General features: G+C 37.7%; 2 protein-coding genes across 2 annotated transcripts; both read right to left on the bottom strand.

Moving 5' to 3' along the window:
• Positions 1–13,924: 13,924 nt before the first annotated feature.
• Positions 13,925–16,716, bottom strand: LOC149233661 (uncharacterized). Its single transcript, XM_089379820.1, has 2 exons — positions 15,955–16,716; positions 13,925–14,244 (listed from the first exon to the last, which is right to left on the bottom strand). Exon 1 carries the CDS (start codon positions 16,561–16,563, stop codon positions 15,973–15,975), a length of 591 nt encoding a protein of 196 aa, XP_089235946.1. The 5' UTR covers positions 16,564–16,716; the 3' UTR covers positions 13,925–14,244; positions 15,955–15,972.
• Positions 16,717–16,743: 27 nt separating this feature from the next.
• Positions 16,744–17,833, bottom strand: LOC149233660 (uncharacterized). Its single transcript, XM_089382249.1, has 2 exons — positions 16,877–17,833; positions 16,744–16,773 (listed from the first exon to the last, which is right to left on the bottom strand). Exons 1-2 carry the CDS (start codon positions 17,831–17,833, stop codon positions 16,744–16,746), a joined length of 987 nt encoding a protein of 328 aa, XP_089238375.1.
• Between the last annotated feature and the right edge of the window lie 5,592 nt (positions 17,834–23,425).

Here is a 23,425-nt window from a genome sequence, read left to right as displayed (position 1 = left end):
CAAGTGGGTAGAGGCTATCCCAACCAGAAATGCTATGCAATGGTAATCAAATTCATGGAGGATAACATATTATCTCATTTTGGGTGTCCCTCCAAAATGATCACTAATAATGCCCAAGTCTTCAAATCTGCCAAGTTCACCAGCTTTTTCCATAAGTTCAATATCATCATCGGGCACTCCACTGCCTATTATGCTCAAGGTAATGGCTTGGTTGAGTCCTCCAACAAGACTTTCATAAGGGTGTTGAAAATGATCATTACTGAAAATCAAAGAAACTAGGACTCCCAACTGAAGTTTTCCCTATGGGCCAACCGGGTAACACCTAAACGATCCACGGGGAAATCACCTTTTGAGCTAGTATATGGTAAGGCTGTAGTCTTCCCAATCCAATTAGCAATGTCGGTGGTGAGATTACTACAAGAAGCAGAGGAAGAGCCAAATTCCTTAACTAGAAGGATAAATTAGTTGGTTGAGCTTCACGAAAACAGAGAATAGGTTGGGACCAAGCTGTCCAATTACCAACAGAAAATGAAATCTCTGTTCGACAAGAGGGCAAAGGACCAACCTTTTCAGCCAGGAGATTTGGTTCTCAGGTGGGATGTCCGATGGGAGGATAAAGGCAAACATGGGAAATTTGATTCGCTATGGTTCAACCCCTTCAAGATTGCAGAAGATAGGGGAAAGAACACTTGCTTGAAAACTTGGATGGTGAATTGTTGGAACTGCCAGTAAATGGTCAGTTCCTCAAATTTTATTTTCAAAATTAGAAGTATCTATTTTACACTCATTGTAAATAGCGATGTGAACGTATTGTAATTTTTATTTGAATTTCCAAGTTTATGAGTGAAAAAGTCCACTTTCAAAGACTTATATTTTGTTTAAGAATGACTCCATGCCCAATGGAAGGAAACTTACTAGTCTGCAGGTTCTTAGGACCTTGCCAGCAAGACATTGTCCCCAGTAGGAGCCAATGTTGTCACTCACTACATTGTGGGTTTCAGTTGGTCAAGGTTGCCCAAGAGCAGTGAATTTGAAGCCATTTCCCAAGACATAAAAGCTATCAGATCTTAATCGGACCCTCCCCATTGCATAGTGCTCAGCAATAGCTTTCCAACGGTATATGGAAGTCCAAAAATGGACTTCCAGATCAGATGATAGAGCAAATTTAAACTACCCCTTGAGAAGCTAGAAAACAAAGAGAAAAGCCCAAAGGACTAAGGAAGATCGCAAATCGGTCCCAGGCACAGTAAATCCAGCATTACCAGCCATCAACGAATCGGCAGAGTAGAAGGGCTGCCACTCAAGAAAACCTGTGGGGTTGCGATTCTGCGATATAGTGTAAAATCAACGAGGCAGGCTGAAATCATTTTACAAAGGAAATCTATGCAAAACAGGGACCGACGAGCCTTTTTCTCCCTCCTCCATGTGGTAGAACAACTTATTAGCAATCGATTGTGGGAAATCTTGCATCCCATAGCCCCTGTGACCTCACAATCCTACAGTGTCGTGATCCCCCATCCCATAACTTCACAACAGTCCCGCAATATCGACAATCGACAAAACAGAGGGGCTACCACTTTAAAAGCCCGACGAACTGCCAATTTTGTGATCCAGTGTAAAAGCACCGAGGGAGGCCGAAAAGTATTAACAATGGAAATGCATGGAAAAACCAAGGATGGGTGAACCCTTTCTCTCTCCTCCACATGGTAGTACTGAAGGTGGTGCGACAAGTACGGACGACATGTGTCACTTAGATTCGACTTTTTCAAGGTTCTAGGTGACATGTGTCACCACTCACAGGGCGGCACGTGGAAGTGATGATGTCACCCCCCGCAAATTGGGGATCAAGGATCGCACAAGTTAAGGCACTCGTACACCTCAGTCTCTCCTGGCCTACGAATGTGATATGCGAGAAAACCTCCCGAATGCAATGTTTTATTTGTTCTACCACATGAGGATTTCATGTCCGAACAAGTCGGCCTGCACTATGGAGGGACTTTCCCCTCTCATAGTGCGATTGCGATACCTCCGGTGGGCCCGACCCCGCTAATCGGCGATTGGAGGGTTCAAAGGGAAATCTTAGTGGCAATCCTCGAAAAGTGTCGAAGTGCAGGATTTTTTGCTACAAAGGAAAAAGGCCCCTTGACGTAGTTCTAAAAGTATCAACACCCGAAGGCTAAGCCCCTAGTCGCAGTCCCCAGTCCTATGAAGAAAACAATAGTACAAAGGGCTAAACAAAGGGGAGCTAAGGAAAACCGAAACCCGTCATTCTGCCACGCCGATTTATGAGGAAATGTCCTGTCACACCAAGGCCCCAAGAGCATGGTACAAAGTTTTAAAGGCAGATGGGTCGACAACTATGTCTTTAAGGGAAACAGGTGGTGCATTCAAAACCGGCATGGGCTGACTTAGAGAATACCCATTGTAACACGGAATCAAGGTCGGTACTGACGGGAATGGAAAGAGACTGGAGGTCAATACCATGAGTCAATACCATGGTTATACCAATACCATGGACCCATGTACCATGGTAATCTCCAAGTCAATACCATGGGTAAATATTGTGGTTAAACCAATACCACGGAACCTTATACCATAGTAATCTCCAAGCCAATACCATAGGCAGATACCATGGTAATACCAATACCTATAATGCCAATACTAAGTGTCAACCTGGACCACACCCAAACTAATAAAAATTAATGTCAATTCCAAGGATACCTATACCATGGTAAACTCATCAACCATACATAACATCTTCCATAACAACCATACATAAGACAAACCAAACCACCTGCAATAATCATTTACAACACATGCCTAGGTTGACATCAATGCCAACCATCAATCACTGTGACCATCAACTGTATCATCAATGCCAACAACGAGACTCATAAGAAACAGGTTAAGGCACAATTTGACTGAAATTTAAATCATCGTACGTATTCAGTAGGTGACTTGGTCTTGGTTTACGATCAAGAACACGACAAGTTGGGAGCTTGTAAATTCGAACCCATGTGGCATTGTCCCTATATTGTAAAGTTTTCACTTGCAAAAGGTGCTTATGAACTATTTGAATATGAAAATATTCCTTTGGCTAAGCTCAGAAATGGGCTTTGGCTAAGCCTAGAAATGGGCTTTACCTAAAAATGTATTGTTAGCATTAAGTTTGCACCTTCAGTTCAAGGCAATGTTATCAATCCATTTTTGCAAGGTCATGATTATGTAAAGGGGTTATTGTATTTTTGTAAAGTTTGATAGTTAAGCCTAGGAATATATCTCATTAAAATTTTTTCTCCTAACCCTAAGCTTATGCTTAATTTCTCACAATGCTTTGACCTATAGTGAAATTTTAGATGGTGCTACGAAATATTTTCGTAGCGCGTATCGAAAAATTTTAAAACTTGGTTTTCGACCCACTAATGCCATTCTTTTGAGCAACCAAGTGTTTATTCATAAAATATTAGCCATCCTTATCCTTGATTTGATAGTTTCCATCTTTTTCATGCCCAATAGAGCCGTTAAAAGACAAATTTCCCTAAAACAGAGTTTTCCAAAAAACCCAGATTTGCAGTTTTAGTGTGCAAGAAGCTTGTTGAGTGTCTTACAACCTTCGACTAGAGTGTTTCAAAGTTAGTGAAAGCATTTGCAGGTCCATTAGCTTTTCAATATGGGTCGGCCTGGTCATGTAAAAATATTTGAGCCGATGGGATGTATTTTGAAGTGTATCCGGAGATGTTGACTTTGTTCATAAACGCAGGATGAGAACCAATGTTTCAACACTTCAATGGGTACAACTTGAGTTGTTTCCATGATTTCATCCACTCTTTTGATGGCATCCCAACACAATTTAGAAATTTGGAGTTCATAGTCATTGAAAAGTCAATTGTAGAAGTAACAGGTTTACCAACACTTTTTTTTTCCTGTTTTAGTGGCTATGTTCAAACAAATATTCCAAGCAGGTGGTAATTAATTTTAAAAAACCAAAGAAAGTTTTTATTTTGAACATGATGACTTACAAAAGACTCTTTCATATTTTACCCATACATCATGGTTTAGAAACTACAAAGCAATGTTTCAGGCTTACCTTTACAAAGTTTGTAATCCTGTTTTTTCTTGTTTTAGTCATTGTTTTCAAAAGCAGTTTCCGAACAAATGGAGATGAATTTTGGAAAACCACAAGAGGTTTTTGGAGAAAATGGATCAATTAACAAAAAAATCCCTCATTTTTCTAACAGGTGTCATGGTTTGGAATAGTTGAATTCACCTTTGGACCCTATTTTTCAGGGGTTTTCCAGATTTCTCGAAATTCTATTTCTTATAAAAATTCCAAGTCAACAGTTGAAGGCTACGTCATTAAATTCGACCTGGGGATCATACTAAATATGGGTTTTCAGATCCATTTATTTTGGATCTTGATGGTTATTGTAAATAGTACTTTCCACAAATTGTGGATTTGAAACTTTATTTAATTTTCCTATATATTACATAAAAAATATGGAGAAAGGATTGGTTTTTTGAAAATAGATAGTCACTGTCTGTGTGTTTTGAATACTTTATTCATTTCAGTTTGCCAAGATCAGTAGATTTGTCCAACGATATAAAGATCCACATGATAATAGGTTTTAGTATGTATTCTCTGTGTGTTTTCACAATTTCTTCTTTATAATATCATGAATGTATGTCTTTTGAGTATGTGAAAAAGATTAATTGATTCAGAATTCATTTTTGTTGTGATACTCTAAGTTGAGTTGAGTTTTTCAAATGTTCTCAAATTTATCCTCTAAATCTACTATATGATTCAATATGTATTCCTTATTGTAGTGGATTGTTCCCTTGCTTTCACCATCCATCTACAACAATGACAAAGGTCTAGGATTTTCTATCCACCTTGCCTTTATCAATCCTGATCAGACAACCAATTATCTTGGTAAATTTATCTAAACCCTAGATATTTCACTCCATCACCCAATGAACTACTTCCCTCTGGCCCAACCAAACCCTACATTACACAACATATCTAAAGATCTATCCACTGTGTAAAAGTACAGTCAGTTGTTGATTCAGTGATTAGACTGTCAGAGAGAGAGCCCTCTCTATATTTAAGGGGATAGCCTTCAATCTATAAGTTGGATTGCAATAGTTACCTTAGGAATTTCTCTCACAACCAAGAGAAACTTTCTGAGTGATAAAAAGTACTATGCTTGATTTACTGCATGAGTACATTGTACATTGTTGTATCATATTTTACATGGGTGGTGATTTTAATTCTTTTTACAAACTCCTTCTATTTCTCCTGCTTATCTTGTGTTACACTTGATTTTCAGATGTCGACGCTCCTTCAAAATTATATTGGCTATGTTGATGGCACTAGTCATAGCACTCATAATATTTCTTCCGCGGGTTGGGCCATCCACACGCCTACCGATGAATTAGTGAGTCTACATGGAATATGCCTAGGTTGAATGACAAATAATATTGAAAAATACAGTCTCATCATTGAAATTTTATCTGATGCCATTTCATTTGGTATACGTCATTTAATCATCAGATTAGATTCTCAACTCATAGTATTACACTTAAGTCGTGTTTATTCAGTTAGAAGTTCTTCAATGTTAAGAATGTTTTTACGGGTCTGTCTCTTGGAAAGAGAATTCGATTACATTGAATACCAACATATTCCAAGACATTTAAACACATTAACTGATGCATTGGCAAATTATGTGTTAAATCGACATTTGCAACATTTGTAAAAAGAAAACAATAATCATTCACATATTGTACAAAATAAGTTGAGAAAATAGAAGTAGTCTCCATTATTATAATGTTTGAAATTTCTTTTGAGTTTTTACAAAAAACTTCATCCAAGTCGTATGAGTCCCACAACCTTTATTATCATAATATGCAGATAAACCAAAAATAAAAAATCTAGCTCTATGCCTAGAGACTAAGCATGGCGCTCATGGTAAGCAAATGATGGCACGATCCACTCATTGTAACAAAGGGTCAATCCACCCATGTACACATTTTGTATGCCTTTGGTATCAAGGAGGAAGGTCATCAATCCCGATGTTTGGGATATCCAAATTTAACCTCTCTAGGTTCCCCTTGATCTCAACTAGGGTCTCTACTGCAACTGGATCTTGCTCCATAGGGACTAGTTGTTCATCGTATCTAGTTTTCCATCGCATTGTTGTTGGTCTGACTAGTCCCACATTTGCATGATAATTTTGGATAATTAGTCTTGGATACGATTTAAAAATAAATAAATTGAAAATACAAAAAAAAAAACAAATTGAGAGTTTTTACCTATGTCACCCCATCGATTTCCTACAGGAAGAGGCATATATGGGTCACCTCTAAAATCCATACTTGCATATGGGTAATCCTCAATCATGACAAGTTGGCAACTCAACCATCTAAAAAATATAGGAGTGTATTTGATCATTGGACCACCACTACCTCTGTTTTGAGCCATCCATGAAACCCATTGTAGCATACGGGGATCTCTTGGCCCTGATATCTCCATGGAAACATATGGACATAGTATGTGGAGTCTCTCCTAGGAAAAGGATTCTACAATTGCACCATATAAAAAATGCATTAACCATCTATTCTTTTCTCTGGTGAGATTTCCTTTCAAATTGGCTAAAACCCCCTGGCACCAATTGAACATAGTAGGTTGCATGCACTCTAATGAAATTTGCATTTGTGCTTTGGTGACTAGGTGAAGCGTTGCACTTCCACATAAATGATAAACGGTAAATGCTATGGTCCTCAATGGAATTTACGTGATGTACTTAATCTCAATCCTTCCACTGCTGAGTTGGGATCCACAAACACAATACTCATTTATGTATTAAGTTGTGGGTTCACCACCTAACCTAGCACCGAATAATGAAGTATTGGTTCCACGAAGTGAGAGCCCCGTTAGGCAATAGATGGCCTCGACATCAATGGCTATTTTGTGATCACCAATTTAAAATCACTGGTATTGGATATTCCAAGCCCTCACTAACCATGTCAACAAATTTATTTGGGCCCTCATACCTGGAATCAAGAATTGTTTTGCCAAGCCACAATTTCTGAGTGCTTGCATTGTTGCCGGAACATTTGATGCATCAACATCTTGGGCTTCATGTTCTCTCTCTCCATTCCATTTTGACACACTGAGATTTGCAATGAACGAGGGAAAAATAATTAGAGAACAAACATTGAAATATTTTGCAAAAAATTTGACCATTTTTTACAATTTTTGGATGCCCTCGTTGCCTTGTGCCTTTTTCCTTCAAAAACATAGCACAATGTCACACTTTTTCTGAGGGAAAATTGTGCAAACCACACTTTTTTAGCATTGGGAGAGTCCGGGTTGCGCACCCTCGATAAAGGAAAAGTGCTCAAGCCCGTGAGTGCACCCTAGTTTCTAAAAAGCACTTAAAAATTAAGAAAACGCCATTAAAATGAAAAATAAAAACCATGAATGATGAGAACATGGAATGATCTCTTACTTGGAGAAAATGATACTCAAAATGGTCCACTGGATCGATCAAAATATGTTCTTGAAGATTTGGGTGAAAATGCACTCTCAGGAGCTCTGAAATGGTAAAAAACTAAGTGGTAAAGAAATTTTTGACTTTTTGACTTTTTATGAGAAAAATAGATCTATTAAAATAATAGTTTTTTCCTATAGCTTTTAAATTCAAAATATTTTAATGTATTTTTCACTATTGTTCGAGCAATTATGATAATTTTGAGATTGAATGTGTAGATTATAAGGTTATTTGTGAAAAAATATCATTTTGGTGATGAGTATACTTTTATCAAATTTTTTGGCTCTTTAAACTTACAAAAAATCGAAATCTTGGAGCTATCTTTAAGCTCTTTTCTGACTCTCGAAATATGAAGAGATTGCTTAGTATACTTGTGTATTTCTAACTCGTTAAATTAAATGAGATGATATCTACTTGGTATACATTTACCCTTTTTATGAACCAAGTAGACTAATTACAAAAAAGGTATACTTTAGCCGATCATGGCTAAAAGAGTTGTCCCCTGAAGTTATTTTACCCTTTTTCGGGCTTGAAAGACTAAATTCAAGAAAAAGGATATTTTGGAGTTTACTTATGTTTTTCTTCTGACTCCCTAAATATGAAAAACATCAAGCTTTACTTTCGTTGGGCTCATTAAAACATTATGTTGAAAGAATTGCATGAGTTTTCTTTTATGTTTTTTCAAACTCTTTAAAAATGAAAACGACATCAAGTTACCCCTTCGCTAGACTCGTAAAATGTAAATAGTGCAAGACTTGTCAATCATGATGACACTGAACCACTCCTTCATAGGGTTCGTTAAAAATACATTGAATGACTCATTTAAAGGATGATCTTACATGACAAGCATATGTTATCCTCCTCAAACTTGCATAAAAATAAAGAGGTACTTTCTAGTAATGGTGGGGGAAATGGGAAAGAAACATTTATTTTTGTATTGTGAAAAGGCAGTATGTCGCTCTTGAACATGACACTCCGTCACTTTTGTGTCTGGGTTGGGAAATCCATTTGCCTCTCAGTTGATCATACCTCATTGAAAGTCTTCATAATGGTTCTTTGAGTCAAATGTTGCCAAGTCAAAATGTTGTGTCACCAATATGTTCAAGAAAAGTCCAACCTCAGTCAAAATTACCTTACGAATCATGGTCTTCAATCACGTCGGTCATCCCTGAGTCAGTGCTAAATTACTCTAAAAATTTGTTTTTTCAAAACTTGACATGAGTTTCATGTTGTAGGCCCTCTTGCAACAGATTGCTTCCTATCGAATTCAACTCATTATCTAAGAAGTTGATCTAGAAACCTCCTTTAGTACCTTGGAGCTTGTACACCTCAATAGCAGGTTTCTCGCTTTCGATGACAAGTTCTCATCATTGACCTTCGATCGAATGATTCTATGAGTGTTCGACTTCAAGAAATTTATTCACACTTCATAGATTGTACTAAAGTACCTTCAGAACCATTGTCATTATCGGTGGTTTCTCTCTCACCTATTAATGGTTCACATCATTGAATTAGGTGGTTTCTACCATGTTCAACTTTGAGACATTCATTCACATTGTTAGATTTGCACTACATATTGATAGAGATGAAGACCAAGAGCCTAGATCTAGTTTCATCCATCCAAACTGTGTGGATTTTTAAATATTCATGACTATAAATATAGATCCATATTTGATGGTTGTGTCCATACTAAGTCTGTTATTGACATGGATCTTTGTACATTTTTGTACTTGTTCTTGGATATAATTGTACTCTGAATATGGGAATGCCTACATCAAGTGATGATTATATGAAGATATTGTATTGTAATCCTTGATTGTTTGTTTCAGGTCTCCAACCGAGTGGTCTCTAATTTGAATTTTTGCATGGTAAAGCACTTCAATCCTCAAACACTTTTTCTGACTTTACACTTTAGGGAGCAACCTGTTAGACGTCATTTTGTCACCATTAGGAAAATGACCGCCAATCTGAGCCCCTACCTACTTGGGCCTCATCCCTTGACTTATGGGTCAACCTCTCTTTGTGGAACCTTAATCCCTCTCTTTATGGATCTCACCCTTGAGAAGAGGATCTCAAACCTCCTACTCTTGGCCTATAAATTCAGAACAAACCAGAGGAAAATAGAGGACTTTGGAATGTAAACTTACCCTATCAAATTGAGGCTGGAACCGTGTCACTTAAAGGAGGATTGGAGACTATTGGAAGGGGGTTTGCAACATCAAGGATAAGGTTGTATTTGTCATTTTTATTCAATTATAATACAAAAGAGTGTTTCTTTCTTACTATATTGTTCAATAGGGCTGATGTATTGAGTCATTTATCTATCATATGCCTTTGATCCTTTGTTGTTATTGTGTTTGCAGATGTGGATTCTGAGCACTGGAAAGTTGCATCAAACCATAGTGAAGATCTTCATTAAGCATTTTGTTTGAAAGGTATGGATTTCATATTTCAGTACTCTTGTTTATGATTCAATAGGAATGAACCTAGGGAAAGATTTACTAGTTTGTTTGTTTGTTACTAGATTTAGTCATTGAATCTCGAGAGATCTTGTCTTGTCCGAAAGACGAGAATTTGTCCACATAACTAATGCACAACATAAGTTGTTGTTCATTCCAAGATGAATATTTAACAAAAGAAAATTTGTTATAATATATAAATATCCATTACCTTAACAACAACAACAACAACAACTTTTTATAAGCATAAACCACACCCATCATAAAATGTTAAATTAATGACAATCAATTGCCATTGACTTGTTGCCTCACTGTGCTAAACCCCAATGTAGAGATCTCCAAGGATTTGGTTTTTGATGTTTGGAAAAGGTAACATAATGGGGAGCTTCCTTCACTTCAATAAAAATACAAGGAGAATTATTAGATGTCAATTTGCCAAACTGGTTCCCAATTTTGATCTTTCTATTCTCTCTTTTTATACTCAAAAAGTAATTACTTCTCTTACATCAACCTTAAACTTCTTTCCGAACACATCATTGAATCCAATATCTTCTTTTCATCAAACAACTATTTAAAAAATTGACAATATAAATAAACAAAAAGAAATCAAAGTCTTCACTACCCTAACCATGTTGTTTAGGTTTATTTAAAGCTCTTCGATTTCTCATATATTATTGTTTTTTGCCAGCATTTCTTCTCCACTTTTATGATCATGTTTTACATTATGGATTCCTTTAATGCAATGACATTATATATAAATGGAACTAGCAAATATTTTAAAAATCAACAATATAGATAAATAAAAAAAATCAAAATCTTCACTACCATAACCATGTTGTTTAGGTTTATTCTAAGCTCTTTAATTGCTCATATGTTACTTAGTTTTTTTTGGCCCAAACAACCTTATTTTTTTTCCACTTTTATGATCATATTTCACATTATGGGTTCTTTTAATGCGATGACATCATATATGAATGGAACTAGACCATAATTATTCCCTTGGGATTGATCTCATTTTCAATTTTGCTTTGCTTTTATCTATGTGGATTTTTTTTAATATTCTTTGCTTTAGTTTTGCTCTATAATAATTTAAGTTTGGTTTTCCAACCCACATTGCAGCACCATAATTTCATCAAATTATTGTGGTTAAATTTCAATATATTTTTCTTTATTTCTTAGATAATTTTTCTGAATTATCATATTTTATATTTTTTAAATAAATTTTCTTTTTTTTTTATGTTATTACATTAATAAATTAACTTATTCGTCTACCTGGGTAGCGTACTGGATGTTATGAGTTCAAATCTTATGTTACTTGGTAGTAATAGCGGTGGAAATGAAATCTCATCTTACAAAAAGTCTTAGGTTCAAATTTTGTGTGCCCTCCCTGTAGTAGAGTGAACGCTTGACATGTAAAAACATAAAAATCAGAAAATCTTACCCAAGCTTTAAAAAAATTTAACTTACTTATTATTAATTTAATAAATACATGAAAAGCTATTTCAAGTCAAAAACATTCCTTACTGTTTAAAAAAAATTAAGTCTCTATATCTTCCTAGAATAGATCATTTTTCTACTGCACCATAAGATCCCCTCTCCAACATCTCGACATGGAATGATGCTTCAAAGAGATGGTACACATCTCGACATGGAATGATGCTTCAAAGAGATGGTACAGAGACGTAGACTGATAAACTGAAATGCATCAACATAAAAAGCGAGGGGAAGTCATATACAGGCTGACGACAACATATATGTCAGAAAGAGACGCGCGACGGAAGAAGGATCCAATGCAAAGCAATGAATGTGAAGATATACTCACACAGTGACGTACAGAAGCATAGTCCATGACCCACCACGGAATAACCACTGGACACCGCCGCAAGAAACACCAGGTGACCGTGATCGCCTTTCTCCCACGCTTTCCTCGATGTGCACCAGCAAGCCGAGGTAGCATCCTCATGAGATGCACGGTGTGAGGGTAAACTTCATGAGATTGCCATTGCCAGGTTCAGCATCACTGGCAGGGGAAGCTTGTGGAGGTCACCCGCAAGTTGATTAAGCTTCCTTTGGAATTGAAGGAAATTTACTCTGCTTTCAGAGGAGAAACAATTTTATGAAATAGTCGAGGGGAGTTGCGGGGAGGGGCAAAATGGGGCTTCCCTCTTGTAAGGCTTGGACCATGTGGAGTTTACAATTAGTGAAACCATTTTCTCAGTTTGGTTTGCGTTACAGGAGACTCGTCCCTTTCTAATGGTTTATAAATTGTGACATGATCAATATTTTATAAGACGCTTGGTTAGGGGTTTTATGAGGGTAGTTCCTTCACAACAATAGCATGTCGATTTCTTTCTTTCATTTTTTTGGTTGTGGTTGAGGGTTTTGTTATTTTGTTGAAAGTTGGAAGATGAAAAGTATTTTTAGATGGTTTATTTTATATTCATATTTGATTTAATCTTCGAAATATTTGTTTTATTATTAAAAAAAATTTACTCCAGCAAAATTATTTGTTTTATTATTAGAAAAAATTTACTCCAGCAAAATTATAATGATATAAAATAGTTTCTGTGAATTCTTTTTTAACCTACCAATAAAATTTTAATTTTTTTTATTAATCCCAGTAAATCCTATAAATTTTAATGGACATTAATCATCATCTTATCATGTTAGTTTGCCAGGCAAATAGAGAAATATGCCAGCAGTGTCCAGGTTGCCCATGGAATTAGGGTGAGCGAGCATTCTACACCTCAAAGTTCCATTTGGATTTTAAAAGTTCAGGTGTTATCCTGGAATTTATTTCGTTGTCAGTGTCCTCAAATATGTCATCAGATAAACTGCTTAATATTGCAGGAATTTTACCGTTATTACAAAACTGTTCTGCTTAGGCTGAGTTTTACGGCTCTTAGCACCCTATTAACTTCAAAAAAAAATATATATATATATATATATATATATATATATATATATATTTGTTGTTAGCCTGCTCTAAAATCTGTTATCAGATAAACTGCTGTATATTGCTGAAATTTAATTGCTATTACTCCATTGTTCTTGCCCATGCTGAGTTCATTGTTCTAAGTATTTAATTAGATTCAATTTGTTATTTTATATTTAAAAAATTACAAATTGGATAGAATATGTATATTTTCATATATTTTAACAGTTATATTATTGTACAGAAATAAAGCTTTCGTCTAAATATTTTTTAATTTAAAATTAAATTATTATTATCATTATTATAATAATATTATCCAATACAATGATTATAATAATATTACCCAATACAATGGTTCTGAAATGACTCTTTTCCAGTTTTTCCTTTTTAAATAAAATTGCGAGTGAGGTTTATAACAACCTCTAAGACTACTAATACTAAGAATCTAATTACAGGTAGAATCATTTCTCCCAAGTATATTGAAGGTTTTGAAAAATCCATAGTTCTATGCACTTGACCCAAACCCACATTGATATACATTGCCACACTGTTATAAAGCGTACGGCAAGGAACAATGAGAACGGACTATGATGTTGTCCCACAAAGAGTGGACAATTGATATCCTTACTGTGTAATTAAGGCAAATTTCGAGAAGTGCAAAATTTTCAGAATCATGGTCAATAAAGTGATCATTAAGCTGAGTTGGAGTTAAATTAAATTGTTGAGATTATATTAGATTTCTGTTTGTCTATAAACATTGCCTAACATATTTCCCCAAGTTACCAAGTGTTTGCAACATACTAACAGTGTTGAAAATTATATTGCATGATATATTTCTCCAACATTATTTAAGTTCCCAAGTGATTGCAGCAACATACTAAAACTGCTCCCACATTCAAGAATGTTATCATGTTTAAGTCATGTAAGATGTGTGCTGTTCTTTCCTATCTGGACTCTGGATGATAAATAGATTCTCTGTATATATGAAAAATGTACATGATTTATTGATGATTTAATTTAAAAAGAAATTAAATATACTACACATACTTTCCAAAATGCTTCTTTTCTGAAGTCTTTTGTCCCACACATAATTTAAAACTACACCATGACAACTATGTATACTAACTATGTGTATCAACTGTTTGTTGACACATTATACACTATACACGAGTCATTTGAGATTTGAAGTAGTTGCACCAACATGCTAAAACAGCAACTTCATTCATTCCGGTTTAGATGCTGAGCAGCTTCCAAGCGTTCATAACTAGAGGATCACTTTCTTTTCTCCCCCCCCCCATCTCTACAGAAACAGAGTGCGAACCTGATTAATGGTGGTAATAATATGATATTTTAGATGCTGACTAGCTTCAATGCGATTATAACTAGAAGATCACTTTCTTTTCTGTCCCTAATATTCAACCCTACTCATCTGCAGAAACAGAGTGCCGACCTGATCAATTATGGTAACAATATTATAACTAAAAAAGGAAGAGACTCTATTTCTTTTTTTAGTCAATTGTAATTTGTAATGGCAGAAGCCATATTTAATTACTGATTCAAAGAACTTCAGTATGATTGTAGATAAAACAGTTTTCTGAATACAAGTTATGCTCAAATTCAAAGAAGCAACCATTTTCTAAGGAATTTTCAGAAATTCAGACAAAATACAGAAAGAGTGATGGGTAGAAATTTTAAATGTCAAATGCAGAGAAGTGGTCATTTCAGGTACTTGAGAAATGACAAAACAAATGTTCTTTCACTACAAGTCTACAAGTAAACCAGAGAAACACGGAGCATAGACAACAGAATAATATTACTGAAGACAAAAAACACCAGTCAAAACAAATTTTGAGACGTTGAAAATATTCATTCATTACATAAATTTACATATAGTTGAAAGCTTGCAAATATCAATTCTAGAAATAATAGAGGTGCCTGTCAAGAGTCTAGATTTATAGAGAAAAACTAAAGCAGAACTTGGATTTTAGAATCCAATATCCTAGCATAATGCAAGCAAAAGCCGAAAATAAAAATTGTGAATGAGTTGAACAGATTCAGCATAACAGTTCCCAGAGAAAAACCTTGACACATTCTGCTGTCAAACAAAATAAGAACTGCCAATTTTTATGAAGTCTAAAGAGAAGATATGAACTCTTGTGGAACCTAAACCCAATTCAAAAGTAAATTCTATAACTTCAATAGAAGAGAAGAGTAAACCGAGACGGATACTATTGTCGCAACAAACAACAGCTTGAAATTGATGAACAGTGGTTAAGGAATATTTGGAACATGGTCGTATGGTTAAGGAATATCAGGGGAATGGTATCCTGTTTTTCAAGAAAGACTTTAAAATTGGTGCAAATGCCATTTGTTATTTGAAAACAAAAAGGTGTAGCATCAAAATACTTCAGTAGTAAAGTAGTTCATAGAAATGAGATTTCCTCGTTTCGTTCTCTATTTCAAAGTTTTTTTCAGTAGTGCTCTTCATCTATTTCAAGTGAAATTTTTTTAGAGCCTTTGATGTATTAAGGAAAATGGAACACCATTGAATCTGTTCTCAAGTAAAAGACTGTTTTTAAACAGACAATTACATAACTGATGCATTGTTACATACAGAGGTTACATACAGAGGATGGAGTCAAATATGGTTGTTGTGAGAAGATTGTAGCATATGGAAGATGAGATTAAATAGAGTTCTCGTGGGAAGATTGCATTATTATAAAGAGGATGGGATTAAATATGGTTGTTGTGGGAAGATTGTAACATATGGAGAATGGGGTCAAATAGGGTGGTTGTGGGAAAAATTCAAAAATGTAACATATGGAGGACGGGGTCAAATAGGGTTGTTGGGGGAAGAATGCATCATTGTACCTATTTTGGGTGTATAGATTTACTAAAATCGGTCTCATTATCTTAAGGTTATCTGTGTTTATTTTGTTGTTTGAATGCATGTTTGCTCTGTTTCCTATTGCCTCTATGTATAATATGGTATGGGTTCTTTTAACATTACCTGCATACTAGATCAGTCTCACCATCTGGCGCTAAAAATCTTGCGAAGCCTGCTCCCTGCTAGTTTCCGAAGAGTCTTTTTTGCTCCGACAACCTCCATCCCTGCCAGTATCTTAAGGTATTGGCAAGCTCCCGCAGACACAATCCTCTTCCTGCAACTGTTGCTGTAGGAGAGGGCCAACAACGCAGAAATGGGGAATGTCTTTGTCACTGTTTCATTTTGAGGATCTAATAACCGCACCAGACAAGATACATGGTCATCATTTTTAATGAATTCTTTTCTGTTTGTATCGACAACAAATAGACTAGAGAGTGCCCTTACAGCAAGTTGTTGAGAGACGCTAGGCTTGCCATCCAACATCTGTGCAAGCAGACCAACGCACCCTGCCTCCCCTAATGCTCTCTTTATTTCATCTGTCTGTGATAGATTACAGATGGCCGAGGCTGCCAACTCTTGAATTGCAGAAGACCCACTTTTGAGGAGAACTATGAGCTGCTTAACAAATCCAGAGGACATCAAAAGGTTTCTAGAGAATATGGATTGCGAGAGGCTGTGGATTGTCCTCAGTGCAATCTCTTGGACGTGGGTATTCGGTGCTTTTTCCAACATCCGAACAAGGGATTCAACCCCGCCTTCTCTACAGATAATCTGCCTCAAGTTTTCATGATTGGAAGCCAACAAATGCAAACATTCTGCAGAAGACTCCTGTGCAGGGGGTGTTCCGGACTGCACAAGATTAATTAACACTGGGATAGCTCCCTCTTATGTGCTCCACGAACGCCAAATTCCTCAACACTGCTGACCCAAAAGCCTGCAATTCTGAAGACCCATTTCGACAAATTTTGATGAGAGGCGAGAGCCCACCATATGCAGAAACCGCCCATGCATTCTCCCTATCTATGTGATTCACTTCCCAACTCACAACAGTCAATCCCAGCAAGGCCTCTGCAGCCTTTTCACTGGCCACAGAAGTTCCGGACTCCAACAACCTAATCAACGGTGCTATAACATTAACACCCTCTCCAACCAGACAAGCCTTGCAGGCATCCGACTTAGCAAGAATCGATACTGCAAGAACCGAGTATTCCCTAATAGTAGCAATATTTGAATCCAGCAAATGTACCAAGTATCCAATATCAAGCCCTTCATCTCTAACAATATCCTTATCATTCTCCTGCAGAATTTGTACAAGAGAAATCAAGGCCTTCTCTTTGAGCTGGGTATTACCAATCTGAAGCCTCGCAAAGAGATCTTTCATGAAGAAGCTCACATCGTCCCTGCTCGCCCCGGGGCCCGGCCTCGACACCACGATGGCGCTACTGGATTCTCTCAACACCCCGCTCTTTACCAGAATTTCTAAATCGCGCTGATGAAGATTGAGTTTATTGACGACCACGTCGAGGTCGCTCTGCATCAAAAGCTTCCCGCTGTACGAAAGCTCTCTGCATTTCTTTGCGTGGTCTCTCGCCTCTTTCAGGGTAGATACAATTTTGGGCAGAAGCTCCTTCATTAAAGAATTATCTGCCCAAGAACAAGAAGGCTCCGTAGTCACGCTGGTTATGGTCAGATTCAGGACTTTCAGCTTCGTTGTGATCGTCTGCCATTTTCCCGCGAAGACCTTTGTGGAACAGGCCTCTGAAATTACCAGTGGAATCAGTTCTTGGGCCGTCCTTGCGCATTCTTCTGGATCATAATTATAATCCTCATCATTAATTCCTCCCTTCATCTTCAGCAACTGAAAAGGGAATCGTTCCGAGCGCGGCTGTAATGGGTCTGTTTTAAAGGGGTTGGAACCACTTGAGTGGATTGACATTTTCCGAGTGCTGGGAGGATGTGTAGTCACATTTATATGTATGATGACCCACACGTTTTCCACCATGATTATCAGCCGCTAGGCCGACGTCGCATTTTGTTTCCTGGAAATGAGGAAATAAACGCAATCAGAGCCCCACCTCAAATCAACCGCAACCACCAGCCCCTGCATTACTGGCTTGCTTTGTGTGTATTACTCTCCCTTAATCTTTCCATCATTCATTAATAAATACTATACTACTGGCCACTCTCCATCATTCATTGAATGATAAATACTACTGACATGCTTGAAGATGCGAAGTGAATACAGCGAGTTAAATGGTGTTTAATATTTATCTGGTTTCTCACATTCCATTTCACTATCCAATTCAATTTAAACTACCAATTTTCATTCTCCCTCATCTTTAATTGTGCCAAATGGCTTTGATCACTGGCGGACTCTTTAATTAAATTTATCTGGATCATAATTTGATCACTGGCGGACTCTTTAATTAAATTTATGTGGATCTTAATTATGTAGTTGATATTATTGCAATTTTGACTGGCAGGTAGAAATTGTAACTATAGCATCAGAGTATCAAATATAATTAATAGATATTTTGATCTCCTATGAACTTTCCCCGATTTGCACTTGAAATAGGATTTGCCTTTTGAAAGTGTAAAGTTCACGACTTGAAATAGGATTTGCCATTTGAAAGTGTAAAGTTTACGACGTGTAAGTACAGCGGTTGATATCTCTTTATCTGATAACTTACAAAGTTGACCACTCAAAAATGGCCAACACCCGACTTTATTATGTGCTGTATTTATTTCCTTGATGGGTAAAATTCCGTTTGGTGATAAATCACGAGTGTACCACTTGGAAAAAAAACATTCTGAAAATTAGAACGTTGTAGCGTGGTGGTAATTTTTGCAGCAGTTTTAAAATTATGTTTTTTTTTAAAGTTATGGAAATTTCACTCGGTAGGGTTTTTGTAAATCCAAGTAAAAGTTATCAAATTCATAATTTTAGGTGTTTTTAGACGTTTTTGATTATGCTGAATCTATTTCCACTATCAAAAACACTATTCAAACACTGCATCTACTAAAATTTTTGAAATATTTTTACCGGATTCCAACCAAATTTAATCGTGCGGACAATTCTTCTGCTTCCGTAAATAACTCCACAATTTTTATTTAAAATTTAATAAAAATTTATAAAAACAATTTTAAATATGTAATTTAAATAATTTATCATTAATAATAAATGAAATAATTATCTGAAACATTGTATCTAAAAACATTGACCACAAATTAATTCCAAAAATCTCCATCACAATATTAAATATATTTTAAACCAATAAAAAAAAAATCACAGTTTATATAATTTAATTTAAGAAAACACTTAATTCTCTACCCCACCTATCTATATATATATATACACCGTCAATACTTGGAAAGATACATTCCCCTGAGATTTGGTCAATAGTACATATTTTTGCATTTATTGATTTACAAGCTGTATGGTCGTATATAATTTCTTGTAATTAAATATGGACTTCTTTACAGAATGAACTTTCTTTCTATGAAGCTCCTACATCCAACCTCACTTCTTCATTTAATTATGTTTAAGCATAACTTTCTTGAAATAACGTGTAGGTTTTATTTTGTGTGAGGTGCACGCCATGAATCGATAAGTTTTGTGTAACGTTATTTTTGAAAGGAGCGGCAACATACAAGTTATATGGGTTATATTTTTTTTAATTAAAGTTTATATTTAGATTTTTTTGAATGTTACATAAAATATTTATAATTATTTTATATTATTAAGATTATTTAGACCCTTCTAAACTATTCGTAATTCTTTTCGATCGATTAAAGATCTTGTTAACCCCAAAGACATGAAGGGTGTCTACTTGGTCCCTTGTTCTTGTGGGACCCCCTATGTCACGCCCCTACACCTGCGGTAGTCTTCCAACCGCTTGTAGCGAGGTGCGGCACCACCGAACGCTTTCTTTTTAACAATACTAACATTCGTGGACTACGCCTACTCCAACATTAACATACTTAGTTTGTGTTTCGCAACCAAGTAAAAGCATTATCCTTTATACTTTAATGAAGCCCATACTCATTCATTATCCATATGCAATTAACCGAGAACATCAACAATTGCAAACAAGTATAAAGGGAGGGGCAACTCCCTAAAAGTCTGCCCAACAATTTTATTAAGAATATCATATTACAATAAAACAGTGTGTCTTGGCCGAACCAAGTCTCACACTTAACCAATTTTACAATAGACAGGCCACCTGCCTTTTTACAACATCTTGTGCACCCTTGCACGAAGGGAGGTGCTCACCCGAGCCACCCAAGATCCCTTAGCCAAGTTCGACACAAAACTGCATCCAAAACGAACCCCGACACACTAGCCTCCACCTCATCCGGCACAAGAATACCAAACTGCACCTTGAATAACCTACGCATGAGGTATGCGTAGTCCTTTTACCCCTTGTGCAGTTTTTACCTTCCTCTTATGCGTAGATATCCATGAGAGTTTGATGGTTGATAAATGAGCTCCCAAGCTCACATATTTATACACTCCATACGTATGTACCAAGGGGTGTGCAGCCCCATGGCCGACCACACATGCCCACACGTATCTCCTTTTATATGTCGGCTTCATGTAATCTTAACTTCGCATATATATGTCTTCACGCCTAACGCTTAGTCGCATAAGTGTCCTCAACGTCGCATATATATTGTCACATAATGTCGCAGTCCCGTCGCAACCTCATCGCACTTCCATGTGCGTTCGCCCGCCCGTGCGCCCGTCCGCACGCCTGCCCGCGCCCTCGTGCACGATCGTTCGCCGGCACCCGTCGCGTTCACTTCACGAAGGCCTTACATCCTCCTCCACCTGAAATCGTTGTCGTCCTCGACAACATACCATCCCGGTAGCCATCCACCAAGATCATCATCATCCATGATGTCGACCTTCGTCCTCGACAACATACCATCCCGGTAGCCATCCACCAAGATCATCATCATCCATGACGTCGACCTTTCTACACAAGGCAAACATCGCTGCAACATATGTAGAGACTCTTTCTCCACTATGTCCCGGCCTAGTGACCACTGCCACCAAGCTCACCATACCAAGGTATGTATCTTCATCAGATGTCATCTCGATCCATGATTACCGACCTCTTGTCCTCACCATGTGTCCTCATGTGAACTGCTGCCATGATACTCCAACACGATGCCCACATCAGTTGTTTCTCAAAACATTCTGTCACATCCTTGACTCAACAAGAATCTATCTCCATAATCCATGCTCAGGTCCATGGAAACTCCATCCATCTCATCTGCAACATGTTGTCCATATGTGTGTCTCCTCCATGTGAAGAGACCATCTCCAACTCTCGATGTGCCCCATTCAGGTCCATGACGCCTCTTCATCATCTGCAATGTGCTATCCTCAAGTCTCCATAGAAACAAGTATGCACTTGTCTCATCTATCCATGTGTCAAAGTAGTTGAGTCTCGGCTCAACCCATGCCCAAGTGCAACCACCAAGGCATCATCATCACCATCGTTGTAACTTTATCACTCCAAAGTGCCTCATACCGATCCTCTACATCAAGTCACTCTTCCAAGCTATGCCCATACATGTACTTTGAAAGTATGCATCCCATACTGCATCAAAGTCTCTGACCTCAACTCCTCAATGCATCAAATCCTCTAAGTCCACCATATATGAAGTCCCTAAAAGTCACAACAATCTCATGTCATCATGAGCTCCATGAGTCATCTCCAACCAACATCTCCATGTAGTAGGAATGCTCCATAATCTGCTCACAACTCCATCCAAGTCCATGGTCTTGTTGTACAAGAGTGCACAACCTCTCCATCGGCTCATAAGTAATAAGTCTCCATGTCACACCAGCAAATCCATCTGCACAACATTCCTGCCTTGGCACTCCTTATTGGATGTCCATGACACCTGTACAAGTGCTCCCACACAATGTCCCTGGATAAGACCGCCATGCTCCATGCCTCCAACCTGATGTCCATGACTAAGTTGTCCATGTAGTCCAACCAAGTAGACTCATCACAACCATCGGTCATCCTCATCCAAGTTGCAATCTTCAGTCTAGTGAACTCGGTCACCCAACCATATCATCATGTCATCACGAGTCCCTTCCATCATAGCCCCTCCACCAAAGTGTCCACCAAGACTGCTCTTGGTCTCGGCCATGAGAAGTCCACCCAAAACATCACAAGTGTGTACCCTCCTCATTCTGTCCACGAGTCATGCCGGGCACTTAGCCAATTCTCCATGTGGCTAAAGCATGACCCAATCTTCCACAACGATCATCATGTTCCACCCTTGTCACGAGCCTTTGTACCTTCTACCATAAGGTCACAACCAGCCCCAACAAGCCCTGCAACAATCGACAATCCCTGCTTCTCCATACAAGGTTCCATCATAGTCATCCATGGTAAGATGTCCTCTTGCCTTGGCAAACTGGCTTTGCCCTTCCCTGCACATGATCCATCTCTCAAATTCCCAAATGAAACACAAGTATCATCACTTACTTCATCATCATGAGGCTCCTCCATGTGAGTGACCTCATCCATCCATGTTGGCAAACTGCACGATCCTGGTTCAACTTGATCAATCTCAAGTTCATCCTCCATTGTAGTCATGTCTGCAACATCTTCATCTATCACGGCTTCCTCTTCCTTGTTAGCACAATTTGTAACTTCACCTTGCTCCATTGCCCAACCGAGTCGAAGAAGCTCTTCCTCAACATTCTTTTCCAAGGCTTCAAGTTCTTCACGGATACGGGGCTTCTCTTCCTTCAACCTTTTCAACCTGTCCAAGGTAAGCAAGAGCTTCCTTCCACCTTCTCCCAAACTTGCCATGCCTTATCGTTCAGCTTGGTCTAAGCATCGAGCTTCACCTCTACTAAACCTGCTTCCACTGTCACGAGCAACCCTGCTCAAATATCACTGTCAAATTTCCAAGTGTACCCACACTTGCTTCACCAGCTCCAACCGAGCTCTGATACCAACTGTCACGCCCCTACACCTGCGGTAGTCTTCCAACCGCTTGTAGCGAGGTGCGGCACCACCGAACGCTTTCTTTTTAACAATACTAACATTCGTGGACTACGCCTACTCCAACATTAACATACTTAGTTTGTGTTTCGCAACCAAGTAAAAGCATTATCTTTTATACTTTAATGAAGCCCATACTCATTCATTATCCATATGCAATTAACCGAGAACATCAACAATTGCAAACAAGTATAAAGGGAGGGGCAACTCCCTAAAAGTCTGTCCAACAATTTTATTAAGAATATCAGATTACAACACAACAGTGTGTCTTGGCCGAACCAAGTCTCACATTTAACCAATTTTACAATAGACAGGCCACCTGCCTTTTTATAACATCTTGTGCACCCTTGCACAAAGGGAGGTGCTCACCCGAGCCACCCAAGATCCCTTAGCCAAGTCCTACACAAAACTGCATCCAAAACGAACCCCGGCACACTAGCCTCCACCTCATCCGGCACAAGAATACCAAACTGCACCTTGAATAACCTACGCATGAGGTATGCGTAGTCCTTTTACCCCTTGCGCAATTTTTACCTACCTCTTATGCGTAGATATCC

Source organism: Pinus tabuliformis, chromosome J (assembly GCF_031772625.1).
Source record: "Pinus tabuliformis cultivar Carrire ecotype Pingquan chromosome J, CPIR1, whole genome shotgun sequence".
Lineage (NCBI taxonomy): Eukaryota > Viridiplantae > Streptophyta > Pinopsida > Pinales > Pinaceae > Pinus > Pinus tabuliformis.
This window is presented reverse-complemented; position numbering and strand designations above follow the sequence as displayed.